The 27319-nt window shown below is 42.8% G+C and overlaps 1 protein-coding gene and 1 pseudogene across 1 annotated transcript; both read left to right on the forward strand.

The window, feature by feature from the left end:
• The first annotated feature begins 10154 nt into the window (after window positions 1-10154).
• Window positions 10155-13389, forward strand: LOC143433943 (uncharacterized). The gene is made up of 2 exons (XM_076706297.1): window positions 10155-12224; window positions 13339-13389. The coding sequence occupies exons 1-2, from the start codon at window positions 10155-10157 to the stop codon at window positions 13387-13389; spliced, it is 2121 nt and encodes a 706-aa protein (XP_076562412.1).
• A 4638-nt stretch (window positions 13390-18027) lies between these two features.
• LOC117701825 (uncharacterized) lies at window positions 18028-25810 on the forward strand (annotated as a pseudogene).
• Window positions 25811-27319: the final 1509 nt, after the last annotated feature.

Raw genomic sequence — 27319 nt, forward strand, 5'->3', positions numbered from 1 at the left:
GTCTTGACAATCAAATAAAGAATAGTAATATTAAAATGTGAGATTTTCACAGCTAACTCTGATGTGGGAATGTGTGTCAATGTAGAGGACAAAGTCCTAAGCATATGTGTCCCAGAAAAGATGTACAAGGTCAGTGATGATCTAATGGCTTCTAATACTGAAGTAGTCCAAGATGACATGACTACCAGAACCTCTGGGACAATTTCTGAGGAGAAAAGGTAGAATCTGGATCTTAAATTATGGTTTTTGTTGCCAGATGGGCACATCTCAGTAACTATGTTTGACATTATTCTGTAAAACAATTTCAGGAACAAATAGTACCATTATTCTTAACTTACCTATTTTAGGATGAGGCACACTAATGGGAGATCACACAAACTCAATTACAGGGAAGGAATGAGGTTCTATTTCACATCCTTCTTCAAAGAGTACCTCCTAGTCTCCTATATCAGTGAAAAGTGCCAAAGTCATAGTATAGTATGTTTGTTCCTACTGAGTCAGCAACCCCTGTGCAATGGAGCAGAGGGCATCCCAGAGCAGGAAATGGATTGGTTATAAAAGCCAAGAGGACCATGATTTCTCTTTCTATTTTCTGTGTGTATGAATCCACACACAGTAGAAATCTACTTTTCTAATATTGAAATACATATCAAGGAGACATTTGCTAATATGGATAAAAACTGTCTGATGGTCTTTTTTTCCTCGTTAAATCTCCCATCCACATCTCCCTGCATCACGTTAATGGCTGTAAAGCTTCAATCTCAATGCAAGCATGAGTGTGTGCTGTTCTTACTGAGATACTTCCAGGTGGTCTCTCTGATGGTCATAGTGTTTGATTTCAGCAAGTCTCATCCTTTCTATGGCAGGAAGGGGAAAGTTGGGCCAGGGTGGACTTTGTTGACGACCTACCATGTACCATGAAGAACATGCAGAATTTTAGATCTGTGAGGGTACATCCACTCATTTAGAGATACCCAGTGGTAATAACTAGAGCCTGGAATGTCGCAAAAGCATTTCCTGTTGTCATGCAGGACCCTGCGTGTACTGATTTCCCTGGCACCCTGGATCCATGGATCCATGGACCTCCATGAGTTGCACGAATTCTCCTGTTTATGGAACAACTCACTAGCTGGCTTGTAGTTCTGCAATTTTCACAAGGGTCACCTGATGTCACCTGATACCATCTTTAATAGATGACCTTTCTCACCATTAAATGCTATAATTTTTGTAAACAGAAAAATTTTCCCTAAAAATATAAAAGGACAAGTACTAAGTTATCCCAGTTGGTTGTTTTGTGTTTAAATTTTTGCTTTCAATTACGGGAGAGGAAGGTTGTGGATGTGTCAAACCCAGAGTAATTGGATCCTCTGTAGCTGGAGTTGCTGGCAGTTGTGAGCTTCATGACATGGGTGCTGGTAACTGATCTCAGGAACACTGAAGAAACAAAGAGCTCTTAGCTGCTGAAGAATCTATCCATGTATTTTTCCAGTGTCCCAACCTAGGGCTCTTTGAATAAAGGACACACACACACACACACACACACGCACGCACATGCAAACACACACACACACAGGCACACACATGCACACACACAGGCACACACATGCACACCCACAAACACACACACACACAGAAAAACACACACACATGGAAACACACACTCATTATTAAGTAGACTTTTATCTATATACATAACTGATTCCAGTGTATTGGGATTCTGTTGTATGATAGGGACTGCTAGTGGAACTTCAGATCTGCATATCGCACTATTTCATTTTATAGCTGCTTAGAAAATAAATTTTCCTGGGGGTATGTGTGCCCACTTAGAAGGCATGATTCAGAGAGACTGTCCTCCATCAGAATGCCTGCTTCTTCCAGCAGCATGAATAGCCAAAGTTCTTAAACCTTTCTGTTCAACTATTTTGTATATCATTTTTATTTGTTTATACTCTAAGTAATTCAAGAAAACATTTGTTTTTGCAGGTCTGAGAAACTGATCAGTTTGACATACTTCTGGCTATTTGCATTTCTGATATCCAGGTATAATGGCTAAGACAGTATCTTGGAAACAGTTGTAACTTTTGAAGGGAAACCTCATTGACCAAGCTGTGTTTATGTTACATGTGCATACAATGTAAAATGAGGAGAAGGATGACATAATATTCTGAAAAACAAAGCTCCCATAAAAGCCTCCTTGCAGAAAAACGAGGGTCTCTCAAGGAGAGGTAAAGGTGAAGACTTTCACAAAGGCTCTCTTAGCTATAGTGTAGAGGATCTGAGGAATATATGCATGGGCATGTGTAGAGCTCTAGTGTCTTTGATGTTTTGCAGGGAGTGATGCTTTGAATAAGACTGACTCACATTTTCTATGCTTATTCATTAGTGAGTGAAACTATTTGAGAAAAATTAGAAGGTGTGACCTTATTGGATTAGATATGGCCTTGTTGGAGGATATGTGGTATTGAATCCAGGTTGAGCTTTGAGGTTTCAAAAGCCAATGCCAGACCCAGTCTCTCTTTCTGTCTGTGGATCAGTATGTACAACTACTGTTCTAGCCACGTTTGCCTGCAGGTCACCATGCCCCTGCCATGCTGATAATGAACTAACCTCTGAAAGTGTAAGGAGGCCAATTAAATGCTCTCTTTTCTTTTCTTGTTGAGGATGGTCTTTTTCTGTCCAGGGTATTTTGTTATTCAAGTTGAAATTGAGAATTGCTTTCTATTGCTGTGAAGAATTGAGTTGGAAATTTGATGGGGATTGTATTGACTCTGTAGATTGTTTTGGTCAGATGGCCATTTTTACTATGTTATTCCTCCCAATCCATGATCATGGGAGATCTTTCCATCTTCTGAGGTCTTCTTTGACTTCTTTCTTTAGTGACTTGAACTTCTTGTCATACAGACCTTTCACTTGCTTGGTTAAAGTTACACCAAGATACTTTATATTATTTGTGACTATTGTGAAGGCTGTTGATTCCTTAATTTCTTTCTCAGCCTGTTTACCCTTTGAGTAGAGGAAGGCTACTAATTTGTTTGAGTTAATTTTAAAACCAGCCACTTGGCTGAAGTTGTTTATCAGATGTAGTAGTTCTCTGGCAGAATTTTGGGGAACACATCTGTATACTTCCCTGTCTCTCCAAGATGTCTGTAAATGTCATCCTTTCATAGATGGCCTTCATTATCTCTCATCCTACCTACAGGAGCCTCAGACATTCCACTTCTACTCAAAAAGATTTAGTCTTACACCCCTGTGTCTAGGGAGCAACAAAATCTTACCCCAATGTCAACATCGGCCTGAAATATCCCTCTTTGCCCAACAGGGATTCAGACCTACCATCACTCTTGTCAATGTTTCATGTTATATTGACTTTGTATGCCTGTCACATTTGAAACTGTCCAGGATTACTTCAAAACTTCTTCTTGCTACATATATTATAAGACACTACTGCTCTGAAGAAAGAGGCCTTGGACTTGTCTCCTCTGACCAAATGCTTCATAGACCAAAGATAAACATCTGACCTGTTGAAATAATGCAACAATTATAGTCTGGCCTTCCACACAGCTGAAAAATATATGAATATTATAAATACAGAAGAAAATGGAAGCTGATCAAGCAGCACTGGAACTTCCTTGGCTCCACAAGGTATTTACATTTACTTCAATGAGAAATGGTCCGTTTTATTTTATTGAAAATAGCCAGAAATTTTAATCCTTTGACAAATAGGTATAGCATTTCACTTTTCACAGAGTTTCTCAGAAATCCTACTTAGGACCAGGGTTCTTTGACACCCTTATTTCCATGAGCCTGTCACAATACCTCTTTGAGGAAGAGCACAACAGTGCTGCTTCCATGAAAAGCTGCCCAACCTCCTCCCCCATTCTTCACAGGAAGATTTAGACATTCATAAGAGAGAGTGCTCCAGACCTGGCCTGTGTGATCGAGGAAACCCCACAAAGTCACCATGTTCCCAGTACATCTCCTACATGCAACTTCTAATTTCAGTGATCTTGGAAGCACTGTTTTGACTTAAGATCTCAGAGAACCATGGTCTGAGGTTCCAAGGACAAGAGTATCAAGGCAAGGGTAAATCAGACTACTTTCTTCATTTTGGTCCCATAGACACAGAGAATCTGTCCTCCATGCAGAGGAATGTGTGGATGGACATATCTTTGAGGAAGACACTGAATATGAGGCTACTGCATTCCAGCCTCTTAGAAGACTTCTAAGACAGTTGTTGTGCCTAGCATGGACATTCAGATGATATGTATTCTAGATTGTGATTCCAAGTTAGGAGCTGGTAAAAGAGTGAGTGCCTAGAATGTTCTATAATTCTCAAGGTGTCAATCAACTTTCAACTTCTGCTCAATAGTGCTCCAGACATAAAGAGTAAGAGAGGCTGAGCCTCTTCCACACAATCCCGGGGAGCTCTAATCTTATCCTTCTACTTTAGAGCATCTTGGATCTATCACATGTCCCCAGAGATGCAGAAACAATTCCTCCTCTGCAGACAGGGAGATTGGATATGTCTCCCCTTACCCAAAGTTCTCTTTGTACCCTCTTTTACTGAATTGGCTTCTAGACTATTTCCTCTCCCTAATTATACCTGAAATATTCCTCTTCTCACCAAAGGATTCCATGCTGTCTGTTCTAATATAGAACTACAGTCCACCAGTATCCAAAGGGTTCTCAGAACTTCAAACTGATTTCCTGTGGGAGTGTACACACTAAGTACTTATTTGTGCCTCCTCAGATCCTTCCAAACTCCTGCCTCTGATTTTCCAGTGGGTCTCAGATTTCCTTTTCCCCAGGCCATCTTCAAATATGCCTTTCTAACCAAGGAGGACATCACATTGTCTTCCTCTGGTGCAGGGTCCTCAGACATTCCCCACCCTATCTTTAGGACTTATAGTATTTCCATCCACCCAAAGGGACCTCCAGACCTCCCAGGCTGTAAGTTTCAGAGCCCAAGCTTAGCAAGTGCAGCCCAGAACAGAAGCTCACTGCCTCAAGGCAGAAACCAAAATGATGTGTTCCCCACATTTCATACCTAGACCTAGCAGCTGAACATATGCTTAAGAAGGAGAACCAGTGTGGGACTGTCAGCCAGGTTTTCTGATGGATGCTCAGACTGCTGCCTGACCTTGCACCACATTCACTACAAGGAACTGATATGTCTCTGAGGAGGAGCTGCTAGCTGATAAGGCAGTACCTGGAATGTGCCACATTGCATGAGGTAGGCTTGGACTTTGATATTACGTCAAAAAAAGAGTTTGCAAAGTCTTTTGGAAGACCATTTCTTACTGATATATTTAAAACAGATATATCTTGGAACAGAGGGTGTATGACTGAATATCACCAGCACTACAAATACCTTCTGTAGCATTGCTGTCTATTGGATTATAAGTATCAGTTAGTACACAGTAATAACTGAAGCAATGAACAACTATGAGAAAGAGTTTTTAGGGTGTAATTCCTAAAAATAGCCAGAAACAAAGGAAAATGTAGTTATTAATCAAATCTATGCACATCAAATGAACATTTTATATTTTGTTGGTGCTTGTAGAAGACTTTGACATTTGAATGTCCAATTGTTATGTGTTAATTTAGAATAGTAAACTATGCTCATTGTGTGTGTGTATGAAGTAAAGGGCACCATATCTTTAGTTTTTAGATTATCGTCTCATCTATCTGCCTGTCTATCCATCATATATATATTATATATTATATATATATATATGTGTGTGTATGTATGTGTTTATGAATGTATGTATTTATGTAGTTATGAATGTAAGTATCTATCATCTGTCTATCCCTCTCTCTGTCCACCCACACCCCCTCTCTCTATTTCTTATCCATGAATATATGTATGCATGTAGCTAGGTAGGTGTGGTACTTTGATGTAATTGGACCCCAAAGGCCCATAGGCAGTACTAGGTGGTATAGCCTTGTTGGAGTAGGTGTTTCTTTGTTTGAGGCAGGGTGACACTGGAGGAGGTTTGTGGTCTCATATATGCTCAAGCCATGCCCAGTAGGCATCTGTCTGTCTGTCTGTCTAAGAGTAACAGGCTTCAATTTGCAGTTATAAAGGACCAATTACTTTATTATTTATGTAAAAAGGTAATCTTACATAAATCTTAAAAATTTATCACAGAATCACAGAACTAAACTTTTATATAAAAAAATCAGCCATTTCTACTTTGATTCCTCAGGGTGCACATCTATCCATTAACCATTTTCTTTTTATTAAATCATATCAGGAAATGGAGGGGGAAAGTGGGTACAAGGAATTAATCATCACCTGATCACCAGGTCAGCTTTTGCAAGAAAAGCATGCTTGTTCATAGTAGTTCTTTCCAAGAGTGGTGGCTGAATCATTTATCTGCCCCAGCGTCAATGCTTGAAGAAGTTCAGTCTAACTAACACTTGGGTGAGAACAACATTGTCCAATGAGGGTCTAGGACACTCCCCCTTAGAATATTCATACAACTTATAGATTATGATGGGTGTGATGTGAGGGTAGCAAGCAGAGTGAAACTCCAAAATCACATGAAGTCCTCAGGAAATATAGTCCTCGGGGCTCTGCCTCTCTCAGGCACACCCACAGTGCTTGGGCTAATGATGGGCCACAGGCCATAAGTTCTAATGGTTTTGTTGTTCCTCTTGCACAGCATCTGACATCTATCTGTGTAACATTATTATTTAAGTTTTAAAGGGCACATAACATACATATGGAAGTCAGAAGTACATTGTCTTTCCTTCTATGATGCACATCTTGAGGATCAAACAGATTAGCTGGCATAGCTGAGTTACCACTACCTGTCTAACCAGTCCCAATACTGTGTATAACAAAACCATATATATTTATATATATATATATATATATATATATATATATATATATATATATATGTGTGTGTGTGTGTGTGTGTGTGTGTGTGTGTATACATATACATATATATTATATATTATATATTATATATTATATATATATTATATATTATATATGTGTGTGTGTATACATATACATACATATATATAATATATGTATATATATATACATAATAATATATATAATATAATATATATTATATATACATATATAATATATGTATATATAATATATATTATATATATGTATGCATACATGTATACATATGTATGTATGTGTATGTATATATATGTGTGTGTGTATATATGTATGTATATATGTATATATGTACACATACATATTTGTATATATGACATATATATATATATATATATATATATATATATATATATATATATATGACTTACTTCCTTCAGACTAGAGAAAGCCTTGTTCTTGATGCTTCAGTCTCTCTGAGTTTATATGAGCCCTGTTCAGTAGACTCTAAGGGTCTCTAATGGCCTCAATCCCTGTCTGGTTCTTACATTCTTCCTGCCTTTCTGCAGCATTCCCTGGCCTCTGAGTGAAGCGGTGATGGCCAAATAAGGTACTGATCTATGAGAATAGGAAAGTATCAGTAGGAGTCATTTCATCACTCCATTTCTCTTCTTTTGTAGACCACTATTATTTGACTATACCCTAGGTATCTGGGCTATCTAGTCTCAGGTTCTTGGTCACATGAGCAGTCTTTCATATGGGTTCCATCTTGAGGAGTGCACCTTAGGTGAAATCAGTTACTGTTTGTTCACTCGCACAAGTTCTCTACCAACATAAACCTAGCATATCTTGTAAGCACAACAGATTCATATCAAAGATTTTGTGGCTGAGTTAGTGTTTACATTTCTCTTTTGTTAGGCTCCAGAGTATCTTCCTGCATCAAAAGCACTAGAATGTAAGAGTAACTGCCCTGTGTAGGCAACAGCCTGCTTTCTTCATGTTCGCTGACTTGTGTTGGTATTTTCCACAGCAATGGATCCCCAGATTCAGTTTGCAGAGAGCAGTCCATTGAATATTAATTACTGAGTTAAATGCTACAAGATATACTATTCAGTTATTTCATTTCTAAATTTACTATGCAAAAAGTTGTTTTATTTGAACAAGTTTACAATGTTATTATTAATAATGATATTATTTAGGTAACATTCACAAGTATGTAAAATAATTCACAGAAATCTTAGCCAATCATAAATCAAGTAATCATCTTCAGACATTTAATTTCAAAGTGAATATTTGAAATTTCTTTTAAATATTACCATGTTTAAAGCAGTCATTCGTGGACATATAAACCACTACTCAATTTACCTTGGTAGATTATGTGAACTAAACGTAGTCACTGTAACTTAAATTGAGAAACCCATTTTGTGCTGACATTAGAATTGCCAAATCAATTCTTAAAAGGTGTTTATTATCTGAATTGATACCTATAATATCCTGTCCATTTTACCCTGCAGCAAGTTCTTCATGCCTACCAGGAATATTCTTGTATGTAAATTCAATCTCTTCAAAGATTGTCAGAGACCAACAGGAAATTCAGATAAGCAAGACAAAAGTTATGATATGTACTAGTATGAGGATAAGCACTGTAAAGACAGAATTAGTCAAGAACAGAATTTACCCCAGACTATAAGAAAAGAACGGATTTTCCTGGCAGCAGATGCCTTTAAAATTGAAATTATTGGGATATATTGGGGTTAAACCAAGAAAGTGGGTAATGAAGCATTTGGAAATTCCAAGGAGAAAGAATGGAGCAAAGCACCAAGCTAATGGCACAGGGAAATAATTAGATGATAGGAAAGTGCCCCTATGCTTCTGAATGATGCAAGGCTTATTGGTTGTGTAGCCAAAGGGAAACAGAAATCATTCACAAAAAATCAAATATAGCACCCAAACAAATGCCCTTCATCCATCAAGATCAAAAACTGCTCAAATACACTGGCAAGGTATTTGAACCAACCAAATCAAGTTTCTCATGTCAGTAAATGTTATCTTCATACGTATAAGCAATTTTACACTTTCTCAGTGTATCAACTGCTATACAAATATGACCTTTCAAAGAATCAACTTGGCTAAGGGTTTCAAAAATCATTCTGTGCAACTATGCTCCAGCTGTGTCACTGGAATGAAACCGATCGGCCCAGGCAGAGCCACTAATGTGAGTCACTAGTTTATTGTGTCTTCAGGAGAATTGGATGACCTTTCAAAAGTAACCCAAACATGTAAATGTTATAGGAACTCAACCTGTAAACTGGGACAGGCTAAGCAATTGTTTAAGGCCATAGGTGCTACATTCAGGAGTCCAACAGCATCTGTGTTCTGAATCTAATGCACTTAGTCAAACACAGATGGAAGTGTTTGAAATACAACTTGCATCTGTACTCTAAGGAGACTATTGTTTATTCTTATTTTCCAAACAATACCTATAATAGCATATTATTTGCACAATAGTAATATTGCAGAGTAAGCATTATTTAGTCAGTTAGAGATGTCTTTCTGCATCCAGGAAGGCTCAGAGTTGTCATAAATATATCTAGAATAGATCATCTTTAAAATACAGAATACTTTCTGTAATATCATTCCATACATTCTAAGCTCTATTCAAATTCTCACACTTGTTCTTTCCGTAACACAAATGCAAGTGACTGTCTAGCCCCCACAGACTCTGATTTGCAAGGATCTGGATCAGCCTTTCCCATCCAGCTACGAGGCTCCAACAGACATCACTGCAACATCGGTGGCCTCCGGTTAGAGGGTTCTATCCTGGCACAAATGGGACTTGAGAGCACAGTCTCCTAAGCACCCCTTCCCTTTCCAATCATGATGCTCCAACAATTCCTTGTCATGGCCACTGACAGTGGGCACCAGACCAGGTAGCACTCTGGACTCTAAGGAAGACGGTCCTCAGTGTCCCTCCCCATTCAGAACGCTTGGATGATCGCCCTGCTACTACAAGCAGAACTCCCAGGTGAGGCAGCTCGAGACAGGCCCGTGCAGGCCCGAGGACCGCCGCTGTGGAGCTATGCTTGATTCTCGAGAACAACGGTCACTCTAGTTCTGTGCCCTTCACCTCCTGGACGCGTCCACATTTCTCGGGAGAGAAAGTCGCTCTCAAACGATCCTGCTTAACTGCTACTTTCTGTGAATCACCATTGGCAAGTACATTCGCTGCCCCTTCAAGGGGTAGTAGACCCTTTCCCATTTCTTCTTTCAATTTCCTTCATGACTCAAAATGGCCAGACGTGTGGAGAGAGGCCAGCGAGCCTCAGCAAGGACTTTACCCTCTGACCGTAGACCTCCGTTTTCCCAGCCTCCACGGCCTGGGACTCCCTTCAGTGTCCCTCAACCGGATATTCACACCCTACCCCAAGGGGGGAAGCACTTGCAGGGTTCCCAACCTCCACGGCCTGGGACCCCCTTCAGTGTCCCCCAATGGGGGAAGCACTTGATCAGCAGAAACCCGAGGGACTTTGTACCTCCGGGACTCATTAGACCGACTAGGCACAAGTTCACATGCACAAAGCCCTATGAAGACCAGAGATTCAAGAAACCGGACGCTAAGGTTACAGAAAAGCTACAGGAACTCAAAGATCTTATAAAGGCTTCAGCCAATAAGAGTACCCTGGAACCTCTGAGGGATCTGAAAGAGAACAGGACATTGACAGTTCCACTGCCTCTGAGGGTTCCTGAGGGCATGAGTAACCCACTGACTAGGGACACCAGACCATCTGTTTTACAGCCTGCCACGAGAAAAAGAGTGGCCTCATCTTCTGTGCCCATACCTGGGAAGGTGAAGAAAAGCCGGGCAGTGTCTACTGGGTTTGAAGAACCTATGGACTTTGACCAGTTGGGTCGCAGCGTACCTGCAACATCTACAAAACACAGTAGTGAAGATGCCAGTTCAAACTTCAAAGAAGATCACACTGTGGCTGGGCCATCTTCTGCTGACACTTCTGCTGTGCCTGGGCCATCTTCTGCTGACCCTTCTGCTGTGCCTGGACCATCTTCTGCTGATTCTTCTGCTGTGCCTGGGTCATCTTCTGCTGACCCTTCTGCTGTGCCCGAGACATCTTCTGCTGATTCTTCTGCTGTGCCTGGAACATCTTCTGCTGACCCTTCTGCTGTGCCTGGGCAATCTTCTGCTGATTCTTCTGCTGTGCCTGGCACATTTTGTGCTGATTCTTCTGCTGTGCCTGGAACATCTTCTGCTGACTATTCGGCTGTGCCTGGGCCATCTTCTGCAGATTCTTCTGCTGTGCCTGGCACATTTTGTGCTGATTCTTCTGCTGTGCCTGGGTCACCTTCTTCTGACTCTTCTGCTGTGCCTGGGACATCTTCTGCTCATTCTTCTGCTGTGCCTGGAACATCTTCTGCTGACTATTCGGCTGTGCCTGGGTCATCTTCCGCTGATTCTTTTGCTGTGCCTGGGTCATCTTCTGCTGAGTCTTCTGCAGGCCAATGTGAACAGGTAATTTCCCCAAACATTCAAGGTTCCCTACACCCTTCCCTATCTAGCCAAGGAGTTCTGGGATCTTCCACTTCTCCTCCAGATGCTCAGGGATGGTCTGTATCCCACCAAAATGTTCTGGAACTAACCAAAGGTTTTCAAGGGTCTGTGGGACATTCCACATCTGCCCAGGCATCCCAAAGACTTTCCACTTGTCCTGAAAGAAAAATCATACATGTCTCCTCTTCCAGAAGGAGGTTCAAAAGTTTATCCGCTACCCTACAGGTCTCCAAACTTTCCACTTCTCCTCCCAAGCATGTTGGGCAAGACCCCTCTGGTCAAGGGGACCTACAACAGGCCCAATCAGAAAAAGACAGCTCCAAACCTTCTTCTCCCAAAAGTAAGATCAGTGACTTCTCATTTTTCACAAATGGAGCAAGTCGTACCACTTCTTCCCAGGAGAGTTTAACATGTTTGACAGCTGCCAAAGCAGGGCAGAGAGATAAGTCCTCTCACAAAGACAGCCAAAAATGTTCCCCCTCATCCCCAAAGTGCCCTAAGCAATCTGCTTCTAGTAAAGTGAGCTTGAGAACTGACCCTGCTGACCAAGGGGATTTCAGAACTTCCCCTTTAATCCAGGAGGACTTTCAAAGTCCCACACCATTAAAAAATGGGCTTAGATCATCTCTTACCGTCCAAAGGGGGCTAAATGCAATCACAAGTTCCCATGTGAGCCTCACAACGCTCACACCTGCCCACGTGGAGAAAAAACTTCCAACATCTACACCAGGAGCTCAAGGACCTTTGTCATTTTCAGAAGGAGTTCTTGAGAGTTCCACACAGACACAAGATGTGGTGGGAACACCCGAGGCCACCCAAGGGACTCTTGTGCCTTCTGCACACACACAAAGTCATCTAGCACCTTCGCCATCTTCACCAGGGGTTCTGAGACCGTCCCAATCTGTCAGGGGAGCACTAGGGTTGTCTCCCTCTACAGGAGATGGTCAAAGACATGTTCTCAAGTCTGCTTTCCCACATAAAAGGAGAATAACGGATTCTCCTTCTGTGAAAAGGGATCCTGAAAATTCCCACTCCAGCAATTGGACAATGAAAGATGCTCCTTCTAAACAGCTGGGCTTCAAAATGTCCATATCTGACAGAGAATTATTCATATACCCCCTACCATCCAAAAGGGCCCTCCTGACTTGTCATCAGGACCAAAAGAGTCAAGGTTGTACCAAAACACTGCCAGTGAGCCATGCAAGCTCCATACTTGTACAGTGTGCTGAGACAACACAACCTTCCCTGCCTCCCCATGGGAATCTAGATCATTCTGTATCAGTAGGAGAGGCACTAAAAATTTCTACTAACACATCAGATATGCTAGGGTTTTCCAAACCTGTACAAATTTCTCCAAGTACTAACCCAACTGAGGAAGGGACTGTGGGACAGAATACATCTACAAAAGGAGTTCTAGAAACAGCTCCATCTTTAGAAATGGCTTATGGATGTGGCACATCTACAAAAGTTGTTCTAAGACATATTCCACCTGTGCAGAATGTTCTGGATCCAATCCCATGTGTAAGAGGGGCTGTGGGACGTGATATGCATACACAAGGGTCTGTAGCATCCTGTACATCTAACAAAGGGAATTCCTTGGATTCCACCTATGCACAAGAATCCATGGGATCTCCCCAAACTTCACAGGAGGCTATGGGAACTTCCCTATCTATTCAAGAGTATCAGCCATCTTCTCCAACTACACAAGGTGCTATAGACTCTTCCTCATCTGCACAAAGGGCCGTTGGTCATTCTCCATGCCCACAAGTGTCTCCAGAACATATTCCAAATACTTTAAAGGCTCTGGATTCTACCTTTTCTTCCAAAGGGGGCTTGGAAGCTGTTTTGCCCATCCAAATGGCCATGAAGCCTGATGTTTCTATACAAAAGGTGTTATCCCCTTCTTCAGCTGAAGAATGTTCCCTTCGAACTTCCACATGTACACAAGGAGGAGGTCTAGAAACTTCCCTACCTGCCCATGAGGCTCTTAGACCTCTCACATATGTCCATGGTGCTCTAGGAGAGACCACATCTACACAGGTAGCTCTAGTATCTTCCCCACATGCTGAAGCCACAGTCAAGACTTGCGCAGGTACACAGGGCACATTAAGACCTTCTCCATCTCAGCAAGAGGCCTTAGGATGTACTATATCTCAACAGGGTGCTCTACAATTATCTCCACCTACCCAAGAGTGTTCCTTTTACATGCCTTCTCTGGGGGGAACTGGTAGACGTTCTCTCTCTAACAAAGTGGTCCCCAGGCATCGAGTTTCTAGGAAAAACAGGTTAAGAGTTGATCCTTCTGACAAAGGAGGCTTCAGAAGTTTCCCATCTGATGAAGACAGTTTCGACCTTCCTCCTTCTGCAAAACGGGGGCTTGCATCATCTCCTGATGCCAAAGGAACTTCAAAAGCTGTAACTAATCCTCAGGTGAGTCCCACACCATCTATGTCTCTCCCAAAGGCCTTGGAATGTTCCACAAATGACCAAGGGACTATGGTAAGTTGCCAATCTACCCAAGGGCATGCTGGACAATCCGTATCTTCCCAAAAGGCTCAGTGGCCTTCTCTGTCTACCCCAAAAGCTCTAGTATGTTTACCATCTGCTCCAGGGCTTCAGGGAATATTTCCATCTCTCCCAAAGGCTCCAGAACATGTTTGCCATGCTCAAAGTGAGTTGTCACTTTCCAAAATAGACTTCAAAACTACGCAACCTTTTCTAAAGATCCAAGGGTCTAAGGGAAAGTCCACATCTAAAAAAAATTGTTTAGAATGTGTGCCATTACCCCAAACATCTCTGAAAACTTCCACGCCTTGTAAAGCATCTAAAAATCTTTCTGCACAAGGTACCCTAGAGCCTTTGGTATCTGAACAAGGGGAAGGGACAGAATACCAATCAGAAAATGACAATCTGGGACAATCTATATCAGCACAAGGGACTGGAGGCCCTTCACCATGTCATAAAGGGGCATTAGGATCTACCCAACATGCCCATAGGAAGGAAAAAGTATTGCCATCTAATCAAGGGGCTGAAAAACATTCTCTGTCTCTGAGAGGGGCTAGGCAACTGCCCAAATCTGAAACTAGGACTCTAGAAAATTTGCCATCTAAACAAGGATCTTCTTCTAGTACCAAAACTAAAAAACCATTGTTATCTTCCAAAGGGAGTGTGAAACCTTCATCATCTGCACAATGTGCTCAGAAAGCTCCCCTAACGACAGCAGGTACTCTCACAACTGTGGGATGTAAACAATGGCCTCTAGAACATTCTATGGCTGTCCAAGAAACTGTGGGTTCTTTGCCATCTACCCCAGAGTTTCCAGAGAATTCAACATCTACCCAAAAAGAGCTAGGGTACTCATCACACAAGGTAGAATCTCAGGATACCTCACCTTCTTTCCAAGGGACTACAGGCCATTTGCCATGTCCCTCAGAGCCTACAGGACATTCACTATATGATCATGGATCTCAGGAATCTTCTTTAGAAGTCTCCAGTGATCTAGCACATTTTCTGTCTACCAAACTTTGCATATCTGCTCAGGCAACTCTGTGCCAGTCACGATGTACTCAACATTCTCTCCAGCAGTCATCATCTTCTCAAAAGACTCTGGGAACATCTGAGTCTGCCCAGCGTACTACTCATAGGCGTTTGTCTTCTGTCTCAGGTTCTTTAGGAAGGTCACAGTGTGTGCCGAGGACTACAGGAACTTTGCCCCATGCCCTGACGCCTTTTGGTCAAACCTCAACAAAACAAGCAAGTCCAGCCCCTCCATCATCTTTGACAAAAACTGTGTCAAGTTCCCTATATTCCCAAGCAGCTCTTGAACCGCATGCATTGGCACAAATTTCTCCATTACCACCAGCATCTACTCAGGTGTGTGCACAAGCTTCCCTTTGTGCAGAAACCACTTTGGGAAAGCCCATAGCTGCCCAGGGGATTAAAGAACCTTTGTGTCCTAGCTCAGGGACTCTAGGTTATAAAGAAAGTGACAAGCAGGAACTAGGAACTTTTCCATGTGCCCAAGTGCCTCTGGGAATTCCCTTATCTGCAGAAGGAACTTTGGGATCTTTGTCATCTGCACAAGGGGTTCTGGGAACTTCCCTATCTGCCCAAGAGTCTCTGAGAACGTCCACATCCAAACAAAAGCATATAGAAACTGTGTCATCTGTTCCAAAGTCTTTGAAACATCCCACTCCTTCCCAGAGGGCTCTTACATTTTCTCCACCTGCTCAACATACTGGACAATGCACATCATGTTCCCCACAGACTACTGGACCTGCTCCAGGGGTTCTAGGAGCTTTGCTATCTTCTCAAAAGCCCAAGGAACTTTCAAGGGCAGCAGAGGAAACTTTTTCTGTGGGGCAAGACAAAGAAACACAGAGTACCTTGGGCCATTCGCCCCTGGTGAGGGAGGATGTAGCATCTTCTCAACCTGTGTCAGTGACTCTAGGAACTTTGCCACCATCACCTCCAGAACCTGGTAGACATTCATCTTCTATCCAAGTAGGGGCAGAAACTTTTGCATCCAGTCAAGGGTGTCTAGCACCTTTGCAATCATCCCAGGGGCTTCTGAAACTTTCGATCTCAGCCCAGGCAATGATAAATACATTACAATGTTCTGAAGGTTCTTATAATCCTCTGGGTCTTTCCTCTACAGAACAGGGAACTCAAGCATCTTCAGGTTCTGCTCATGGAGCTGTGGGTCCCTGTTTATCTACACAGGGGACAGTATGTCAATCCACATCTAAGCAAAGTTCTGCCCATCATTCTACATCCCCCCAAAGGTTTTCAAGTCCTTTACATACACAAGGTACAGGAACAAAGTGCACCTCTACACCCTGCACACTGGCAGATTCACCAACTACTCCAGTGTGTGAGGGATATACCCACCCTGCTCAAAAGACAGCAGGAACTTTGAAATCTGAACAAGGATCTCTGACCATTTCAGCAACAGCACAAAGCTTTGTTGAGCCTTTGCCATCTCCGCAGGGGCCTCAAGGATATTCATCATCTGCACCAGGTGTGCAAAAATCTTCAACATCCACCACAGGACATGTGGTATCTGGTGGCTCACCTCTGGAACTTTCAATATCTGCCCACCTTATTCCCTTACTTTCTTCCCTAAGCCTTTCGGATACTTCCCTTTCTGTAGAAGGGACTTTTGATCTCTCAAAACGTACAGAGGGTACTCTAGGACATTCTTCTTCATGCCAGGGACCAAATGAGTCTTTGAATTCTGCTCAAAGAGCCCTACACACAGATCCACCTGCTTCAGAATCTTCAGGATCTATGCATTCTTCCAAAGGTCCTATGGTAATTTCTTTATCTGGACAAGGAACACTAGGATCTGTATCATCTTCCCTAGGGCCTTTGACAATGTCTCTATCTGTTCAAGTGAATCCAGGACCGTTGTTATCTGTTCAAGAAGCTGGAGGCCCTTGCCTGTCTTTACAGGGGAATCTGGAACGTTACACCTGTATACATGGCAAGCCAGGAATATCCAATTCTTCAACAGATTTCAAATTTTCAGCATCTACTACAGTGAGTCTAGGATCTTCTCCATCTGTCCAATTGGATTTGACAGTGCCACAGCCTGACTTATTATCTCTCAACTCATCCCTGTCTGCCCAGGGTGTTCTAGGAACATTGTCATCTACCTAAGGGTCTCCAGAAACTTCCTTGTTATCCCAAGAGCCCCCAGGAACCTGTTTGGATAAAGAGACTGTAGGATATTCACCATCTAATCCAGAAGATCTTGGTCTTTTTGAATCTGCCCTGGGCAAACTAGAAACATTGCCATGTGTGCAAAACACTGCAGAAATAGCACCTGTTGCCCAAGAGATTATAGAGCCTTTGTCACCTGCAAAAAACTCCCTCAGGTTTCAACCTTCTTCATCACTTAGTCCAGATCAGAAGAACCCCTGCCATCTACCCAATGCATTTCTATGAGTTCAGATTCTGTGTCAGGGACTGTAGAATCTTTGCCATCTGTGCCAGGGGCTCTGGGGCTTTGAAAACTAATGAAGGTGCTCTGGGTCTTTTAGTATCTGAAGAAAGGATTCTGGGAACACCCACATCTCCACAAGAAACTCTAGAACATTCTCAACCAGCCCAGGGGCTTCTAGAACCTACGCCATCTATCCAAGACACTGTAGAAACTTCCTGTTCAACAGAGTTTCTCGGACTGTCCCTTTGTGCACGTGATGACTTTGTTTCTATCTCTCCTTATAAAGAACACCAGAGGCGTTTCTCTTTTCCCAAGAAAGGCCCTAGACTTTTCAATTCTACCAAAAGGGTATTGAAATCTGTCCCATTTCCTGAAGGGTATATCCAAACTTCGATTTCAGAACTTGATGTCTTAAAACGTATCTCTTCTGCTGAAAGTAGCCTCACATCTTTCAAGTATGCCAAAAAAGACTCAAGTCCCACTTCCAGTTCCCCTCCTAAAGAAGGTGTCATTCCTTCTCCCTCTCCAGGAGATTGCTCCAGACATTCTAATATGGTAGAAACAAGATCAAGTCATGCCTCTTTAGACCAATCAGGATTGAAATCTGTGCCATCAGAAGATGAGGGCTGGGAACTCTGCCATTCTTCCAAAATGGGGTTAAGAGGTTGCAATTCTGACAAAAGGGGTGCAAAGCTTGAAACTGAGACCAACAGAAACGTCACCATTTCAGATTCTGCGAAAGGAGCCTGTGGATCCTCACCATCTCCTGAGGAGGGCCTCAGAAGTCCCCCACCTCCCCAAGGCATTCACAGACAGTCCAAGTCTACTAAAACCACATCAAAAGAGGCCCCTTCTGACCAAAGGGACACTCAAGCTTCCAATTCTGAACATGAGAGTTGCAAACCATCTTCTTTGTCAGAAAGAGAGCTCAGATATTCTTTATCTTCCAAAAAAGATAAGAAACCTAAAGCTACTCCCCAAGAGGGCATAGCATCCTCATCTCTACTGAAGAGTGCACACAAACCACTAACTCTCATGAAGAGAGCCTCAGGCATTCCACCTCTCCTCATGAGATTCCCAGACACACTACTTTTACCAGGAGAAGAGAGAGGAATGCCTCTGAAACCCATGGAGCCCTGGAAAGGCTCTGCTGCAGACCAAGAAGGCATTGAGTCATCTCAAGATGAAGACAGTCCCCATGGGGGTGTCAAACATTCATCATCACCCCAAGAGGATACCAGCCACCCTGTTTCTACTAAGGAGAGCTCAAAACATGCTCCTATTGTCCAAGAAGGAGAGAAACCTTCCATTAGTTCCAAACGGGAGCACACAGCTTTGGTTCCTATCTTATGAGGATTCATCCCTCCACCAGTTCCAAAAGGGAGTACAACATCACTCCCTGTTAGACAAAGAAATTACAGTCATATCATATGTCAACCAGAGGACATGGTACCTTCCCTCTCCTACCAAGGGAGAGACCCAGCACTCCAATATGAATCTGGATACCCCCTTTATAACCCTTCTAACCTTGGGGGCCACAGATACACACATTTTGTTCGAAGCAATCTCAAAAGGATCCCACTTCAAAGTAGGAGATATACTGGTTATATCTTCTCCTCTAAAGGAGCTATCAGTCCTTCTCAAACTGAACAATATAGATTAAGACTTTCTAGTTCTTACCAAAGGGACATTGGATATGTACGCCCTGTTTCAGGCAGCCTCAGAATGTTTCAGGCTGAAAGAGATAGACTCTCAAATGCCCCATCTAAGACACTGGGTCTTAGAGAAGCTTTTTATGACAGAAAAGTATTCAGAAATGTGTCTTATAATCAACAGTGGGTCACACCTTCAAGTTCTGCCCTAGGAAGCCTCCGAATTTCCTCTTCTTCCCAAGGAGGCATTAGAACTTCCCAGCCTGCCAAATGGAAGCTCTAAGGCAGCCCATGTCAAGAGGGTGGCCTGGGCCCTACTCTCATTTACCATGGCTTTTTCAATTCTTTTTTTAATCTAAAAGTCACCCTTATATTTTCCCACTCTGTGCCCCATATAAACAGCAGGAGTTTAATACTTTTTCTTCTCATCCACCATCTATCAAACTTACAACTTCTATTTCTAGCTGCCTCAGATACACATTGAAGCATCAGGTAAGTTCTTCTGACTAAAAGAATGCTAAGTATTCCCCCTTCTGATTAAGAGTAGCTCACAATTTGTAGTCAAAATGGCATGCTATAAAATGTGCTCTTCATGGAGAATAACATGTGCTTCTTCTGACCACTGTATATCTAGGCCTACTTGAACTGACCTAGTTGGTGAAAAAAACAACTCCCTCTATTAAAGTTGCACTGAGTGCATCTTATTCTGATCTGATGACCTAATGACCTCCATCCAAATAACAGGACATGGATGTCTGAGGTCCTGATGCCTAAGAGTAGCCTGCAAAGTGATAAACCCAGGAGAATATATATATTTAAATATATTTTATATATTTATATATTATATATAATTATATATATGTATATATATATATATATATATATATATATATATATATATATATATATATTTATATTAAAATTGGTCAGCAGAAATAACAAACCATGCGATGTTCAAAAATAGGCAACTGAGTTATCAGGAGACCTAGCTAAGTACTGCCTCTTAGCGTGTTGGAGATTGATTACACTGCTCCCTGGCCTGCATGATAGGAATGTTCTTGGTTCCCATGAAGACTAGATAAGGAAATTTTCAGGCCTTCTCTACTCTCCAACTTGACTCTTGATCTTCCTCTGACACAAGAGTCTTTGCAATTTCTGTTTTCCCCTACATGGTATGAGACTTTTGCCTCTAAAGATTGGTATCCTTAATAATTTTGGGATATGTCAACATTCTCATTCTGTCCATGGGTCCTTCAAATTGTGTTTCTGACACAAAAGCAGGAAAACTCACACTTCCCCAAATCTCTGAATTGGAGCTCAAATCATTCTCAAGGTTCTCAAGGGGTCCTCAGGCATACTCTGTCTTATCCAGGAGGCTAAATGCACTCCAGTAATTCTCAAGTAGGCATCAGACCTACAGCTTAAGAACTACTGATCTTCCAAATTTCTGTATGGATCAAGGGGACTTTTGACCTGTCCATTGTGAACCAGGGATACTCAGATCTTCCCCAATAGCCTAAGTGACCTTCATCTTAACTGTATAGGACCAATGTGCTTCACAACTTTCAGCAGTAACTCAAGGGTGGTTCAGTTATACCCTCTCAACATCAAATGTGTAACAAATTCCCCAGTGTTCAAGGGAGCATTAACATACAATTCCTTTGAGAACCTGAAACCTCAAACATTCATTAATTGCTCAAATTGACCTCAGAGTTACCACTTCAGAACTAAGGTGTCCCATAAGTCCTCAATGACTTGAAGAGGTCCTAAGACCTATGACATAATAAGCAAAGGACTTCAGACCTTGACAAGAAGGCCACAGATACAGCCCTTTTATGATCAGCATACAATAGAACTGATGAAGTCACAATGGGGCCTCAGATGGACCCTTCTAGAACAAGGACAATTTATGTCTCCAGCTAATAACTCCATCAAGTCATGCCCCCTCAGAAGTAAACAAACCCATGATGACAAGGAGCCTGATACCTAGTTGGAATATCTTCTGAAGAGGGCCTTAGCCTTATTTCCTCTAACCATAGTAGCCCCTTACATTAGGGTATGCCAAAGGGGTCAGCTGACCTTGAATAAATATATTTTATTCTTCCTCTGTCTGCACTGGAGATGTCTGAGACATGCCCCTCTGATGAAGCAAGCTACAGAACTGACTTTGTCACTGAAGAGTGTATCTCAAACATTCAGGCTCACCTGTAGTGTGACCTACAAGGATCCTTGTGACCTAGAATTCACAGGAGGTTCTCTCTTTGTTCAGGGCTGACTCAGGTTTACCACTCAACTAAGAGAGACCAGAAATTCTCTCTCAGATTTTATTGGTTAGGAAATACACCTTAAACCACAAAAAAAAAAAAAAAAAAAAAACAAAACAAAACAAACAAACAAACAAACAAAAAAAAACCAGACAACCCTGGATTCAAGTCCCATGGCCACTGAATCAAAAGCTCAGCCTGGATCCAAGGCCATTTATATATAGGAAACACAGCCAGGTACTTTGGCCCAATTTTTAGAAGAAACCTCAGATCGATGTTAAGTCAACAATGGAGTCCTCAGAGACAAGAATTTTCTAGAGTTATCTGAAGACGTGGAAGCTTGGATTTCCTGGACCAACCTCCTCTACAGAAGGTAAACAGGAATATTCCCCTACTGTCCAACAGGGTAGAGGGCCTTTCTCCTTTTCAAAATGGTGGTATTTTTCTTCCTCTGATGATTGGGGCCTTCAAAGTCAGCCCTTTGACTCAATAGGCTCTCATAACAATCCCTACTGCTCAAGGGCCTGTGGGATATTTTACCTCTGACCAAGGTGCATTGCTCCCTTTGGTCAAAGTTCACAGAAATCAAGAGGAGAAAGCAAATCCTGGAACCTTATGCTACTTCCTTGAGTAAAGTCACATGACCTGCTGTGAAATCATCTGTCTAGCATAGTTCTGGTTGGTTGGATATAATTCTTAGGAGGCAATCATGCTGAGGTGTGATCACATACCCATGGTGATCATGAATCATGGTAACTCTATTTGGTCTCCTGCTGCTTCAGCTAAAGGTATGGATATTCTAGACTGAAGAACAGTTCGAAGGTGAGGCAATGCTAAGGCCTCATCAGCTAAGGTAAGCAATTTAATTTTTCCATAAAATATTATGGAATTTTTTATACTCGGATCATCTCTCCCATCACAAGGATATCCAGGACCTCCTTTCTTCCCAGGGGTATGCACTCTTTCTACCTTTGATTAAAGAAGCATCATATTTTCCCACTGAAGCAAAGGGAGCCTCAGATCATTCCAGTTTGTCAGAAGTCTTAAACATTCATTTAGTTTGAGGAATCCCATACAACTTCCTGAACATCTCTGTGAGTTTTCATGTCAGTGACTTCTCTGCAGGATCTGTAATCAGAAGAATTTGTGTTAAGTCCATTTCAAATTGGAGGGTGTCTAGATCTCCCTTATTCCAAGAAGATAGAAAGTTTGCTTTTTCCTTGACAGTGTATGTCAAAGATTCTTCATTGCATCATTACTGAACCTACAAAACTGAGCTGAAAGGGAAATCTGGGAAACAATAAGAAAAATATCCGAGGCTCAGTCTACAGTATCAGGAAGCTGTGAACTATGGTTTCACAAACTTCTCGTTCAGCTCAAGGAAAACTGTAGTTTCAGTAATGATGCAATGAAGAATCTTTGACATGCATACTTTGTCAATGAAGAAGCATACATTCTATCTTCTTGGAATAAGGGAGTTCTAGACACCCTTAAATTTGAAAGGGACTTGGTACACATTCATCTGCTTACAGAGCTTACAGAGAAGCCACCGACATGAAAACTCACAGAGATGTTCAGAAGTTGTATGGGATTCCTCAACCTAATTAAACGAATGTTTAAGCCTCCTTTGGACAAACTGGAATGATCTGAGGCTCCCTTTGCTTCAGTAGGAAAATATGATGCCCCCTTAATCAAAGGTAGAAGGAGTGAGTACCCGAGGGAAGAAAGGAGGTCCTGATATCCTTGTGACAGGAGCGATGATCAGAATATAAAAATTCCCATAATATTTTGACCAAGCATCCCCTGACAATGGTTTCCTCAGAGAATCCACTTCTAGTCATAGAATTCTCAGTGCTATTTCTCTAGGAGGTCTTAATGTTTCCCTTCTGATCTGGATGACAAGTCATCCCCAAGTGACTGAAGGGATGGCAGATCACTCTGAATGGACATCCTGGGACATAAAATGATATCCTTGAATCTGACAGTAAAAATCTGAGCCCAGATCTAACTTCTATCTTTAAGATTGACACTTGAAATGGAGCAGGTCCATCTTTGCTGCCCCTGCCTGTGCTGCTGTTGAACACCTTGTGGAGAACTTGGAGCCAGAGATTACCAACCAATTTGTAAGAAAAAAATTTCTCTGTTTCCTGGGAAGCACGCCTCAGAGTCCCAGAACACATGGGTATTCTGGACTGTGAGGACATTTGCACTTGATAAGGTATTTTCTGCACCTTCTTTCAATTCCCATGGTAACCTATTGCCTGAGTGATTATGTGACCTTTCTGCTCTTCCCTATCCTCCCAACATATTTTCTATCTCAAAGTGAGACCCATGACCTTTTCACAAAAGATCAATGTACTTTTTATAACTAACTGATCAGGCATAGTTCCAAAGGTGACTATTTCTGTAAACAATGGACCCTAGTCCACTCTGATTTGAGGTCCAATAGTTCAAGTTTAGAATCAGAGCCTAGAACCTGTGCCATCTGACACAAGGCAAGTCCACAGAAACGTAATAACTTCCAACATTTCTGCCTAGATCTGGACAGCTGAACAAACTAGATGTAACCTAGCCAGCAACAGTCATCCAAATCCTTGGGAAAAAGAAATGAGTTTCTGCCTGCTCTCTCCCAGAATGAACACAAGCGATACAGATACAAAACTCTGAATTGGAAACGTATAATTGCTGCCAGAAAATTTCTCCACTGTATAAGGTACTGTATAATGGCCTTTACAATTGACAGAAGTGTACATGGCACCTTCACTCTGCCTGAAGAAGATTCTGTTCTCCTTTTTCAACAGGGCCTCAGGGTTAATGTTAACTTACTCCTTCTCACTACAGCGAACAAAATGGCAGAACTCTCCTAGGACTAACATTGCCCTAGACCCCATTTGCCAAATGGGCCCTTAAAACACCTATTATGCCTTACGTGTTCCTTACAAATTCCTATTCCTATAAAGTTGCTTTGAGTCTTTTCTCCTTAAAGGGCTGTCAGATCAAGGGAGCTTTATACCACTCATTCTACATAAAAGAGCATCTAACATTCCCTGTCTGTCTTCCCAGTAGGATTTTGGGCCTATTGTTGACCTCCACCTGCCAAATAGATTTTAGACCTTCAATTTCTGCAAAGGGGGCCCTGGGAAATCAAAATCTATTCAAAAGGGCTCTCAAAACTAGCCCCTGTGTAAAAAGGCTGTTTCAAACCTTCATCCTCTACACCAGGGGACTTCATGTCCACCTGTGCAACTAAAGAACCACCAGACCTTCTCTTCAACCCATGCCTCACAAACACCCCATTAATGAAGTTTTCTTTAAAGCTAACCGCTCTGTCCAAGACATCTTTACAACACATTTGCAAACAATGGTACCTCACATTTCTCTGCTTTTAGATCATAGGATAGAAGATATAAAGATGAAATCGGCTTTCATACCTTGTGCCTCAAAATTGGGCATCAAAAATGCAGAACTGACCTTAATAGTCGCTGTAGGAAGCTGCTGTTAGCTGCGCAGTTGCTAGGCAGATAGGCGTGCCTTAGCCACTGCCAATCCCGAGGCATATTGGGTGGTGAACGAACAGCCAATCAAAAAGTGAATACGTCACTCTAGACTGCACTTAAGCGGGGGACCCGTTCCTCAGCGCTCTCTCTGACTCTGGCACTCTCTCTCTCTGACTCTGACTCACTCTCTCTCGCTCTCTGACTCTGGAGCTCTCTCTCTCTCTCTCTCTCTCTCTCTCTCTCTCTCTCTCTCTCCCTTCCTTCCTTCCGCGTCTCTCCACGTTTCTCCACGTGGGTGATAAAGATTAAAAGCCTCGTTTACAGTAACTACCTGTTCTCTGCGTCTCGTGATTTCTCCGCGGACGCAAAAGCTCCAGGGGGGCACGTTAGATCTGGTGCCGAAAATCCCGGGATAAGTTCCAAGCGCGCGCAGATTCTCCACGCAAGCGAAACCCACGCGCGGTTTTCCCTGGCGGCAGATCCCTACGCATTAGCCGAAGGAACCCTGAGCTTCGAGAATGGTTAACAAACTGTGGATGTCGGGGTCACCTCCGGAAGGTATGCTTGGGATAGAAACCCTCGTCGCGGGTGGATATTCTCCCATTGCCACCTCAATAGCTAGCTTCTTGTTTGCGTTGCTTTCAGCTATTAGGGCAAGTCAAAAGGTTTCACGAGAGGTCCGTTCCAAGCTATCAGAACCAGAGTGTGTTAGTTTAAGCCGGCGGCGGCATCGCGCACAGGCGCGGCTGCAGCGGCGAAACATGTAGCTGCTTCTCGTGGGAAGGGAAGCCTGAAAAATTGTCTGGGTTCATTTTGCGGCCCGGGAGAGGGTCTTTTTTGTGTTTCTTTCACAGGCGAAAACAATCTAATTCGGCACGTGGCACAAGGCAGTGCGGGCGCGTTCGCGATGGCGGACCGCGGCCTGGAGCCGCTGGCCCCCCCGTGGTGCAGACGCAGCTGCAGAAGCGGGAATCTTCGGAAGACCACAAAGAAGGAAGCTGGATTAGAAGATCTCGGCTGACCCTCCTGCCATTGTGGCTGAGTATATCGATGTGGGATTTAATAAAATCTTAAATTATTCCAGAGGTTTTTAGTTCAAATTTAAGGTTTTAAATAAAAGCAAAATCTCTCAGTTCAGAACTGCGCCTAAACTGGCAGGCAGGCAGGCAGAGAGAGGTTAAGTGCATTTACATTTGAATTAAGACCTGCAGGCTGCGACCAGAAGAAGATGGCGAAGGTGCTAGATGACTTTGTGTGTGTGCAGAAGGCACAAGAGTCCCTTGGGTGGCCTCAGGTGTTCCCACCACATCTTGTGTCTGTGTGGAACTCTCAAGAACTCCTTCTGAAAATGACAAAGGTCCTTGAGCTCCTGGTGTAGATGTTGGAAGTTTTTTCTCCACGTGGGCAGGTGTGAGCGTTGTGAGGCTCACATGGGAACTTGTGATTGCATTTAGCCCCCTTTGGACGGTAAGAGATGATCTAAGCCCATTTTTTAATGGTGTGGGACTTTGAAAGTCCTCCTGGATTAAAGGGGAAGTTCTGAAATCCCCTTGGTCAGCAGGGTCAGTTCTCAAGCTCACTTTACTAGAAGCAGATTGCTTAGGGCACTTTGGGGATGAGGGGGAACATTTTTGGCTGTCTTTGTGAGAGGACTTATCTCTCTGCCCTGCTTTGGCAGCTGTCAAACATGTTAAACTCTCCTGGGAAGAAGTGGTACGACTTGCTCCATTTGTGAAAAATGAGAAGTCACTGATCTTACTTTTGGGAGAAGAAGGTTTGGAGCTGTCTTTTTCTGATTGGGCCTGTTGTAGGTCCCCTTGACCAGAGGGGTCTTGCCCAACATGCTTGGGAGGAGAAGTGGAAAGTTTGGAGACCTGTAGGGTAGCGGATAAACTTTTGAACCTCCTTCTGGAAGAGGAGACATGTATGATTTTTCTTTCAGGACAAGTGGAAAGTCTTTGGGATGCCTGGGCAGATGTGGAATGTCCCACAGACCCTTGAAAACCTTTGGTTAGTTCCAGAACATTTTGGTGGGATACAGACCATCCCTGAGCATCTGGAGGAGAAGTGGAAGATCCCAGAACTCCTTGGCTAGATAGGGAAGGGTGTAGGGAACCTTGAATGTTTGGGGAAATTACCTGTTCACATTGGCCTGCAGAAGACTCAGCAGAAGATGACCCAGGCACAGCAAAAGAATCAGCGGAAGATGACCCAGGCACAGCCGAATAGTCAGCAGAAGATGTTCCAGGCACAGCAGAAGAATGAGCAGAAGATGTCCCAGGCACAGCAGAAGAGTCAGAAGAAGGTGACCCAGGCACAGCAGAAGAATCAGCACAAAATGTGCCAGGCACAGCAGAAGAATCTGCAGAAGATGGCCCAGGCACAGCCGAATAGTCAGCAGAAGATGTTCCAGGCACAGCAGAAGAATCAGCACAAAATGTGCCAGGCACAGCAGAAGAATCAGCAGAAGATTGCCCAGGCACAGCAGAAGGGTCAGCAGAAGATGTTCCAGGCACAGCAGAAGAATCAG

Source organism: Arvicanthis niloticus, unplaced genomic scaffold (assembly GCF_011762505.2).
Source record: "Arvicanthis niloticus isolate mArvNil1 unplaced genomic scaffold, mArvNil1.pat.X pat_scaffold_260_arrow_ctg1, whole genome shotgun sequence".
Lineage (NCBI taxonomy): Eukaryota > Metazoa > Chordata > Mammalia > Rodentia > Muridae > Arvicanthis > Arvicanthis niloticus.

Excerpts from the sequence above, each read along its gene's own strand:
- LOC143433943 (XM_076706297.1), top strand. The coding sequence starts at position 10,155 with ATGGCCAGACGTGTGGAGAGAGGCCAGCGAGCCTCAGCAAGGACTTTA. Across the intron at positions 12,225-13,338 it reads CCACACAGACACAAGATGTG|CTGAAGAATGTTCCCTTCGA; the intron begins GTGGGAACACCC and ends CCCCTTCTTCAG.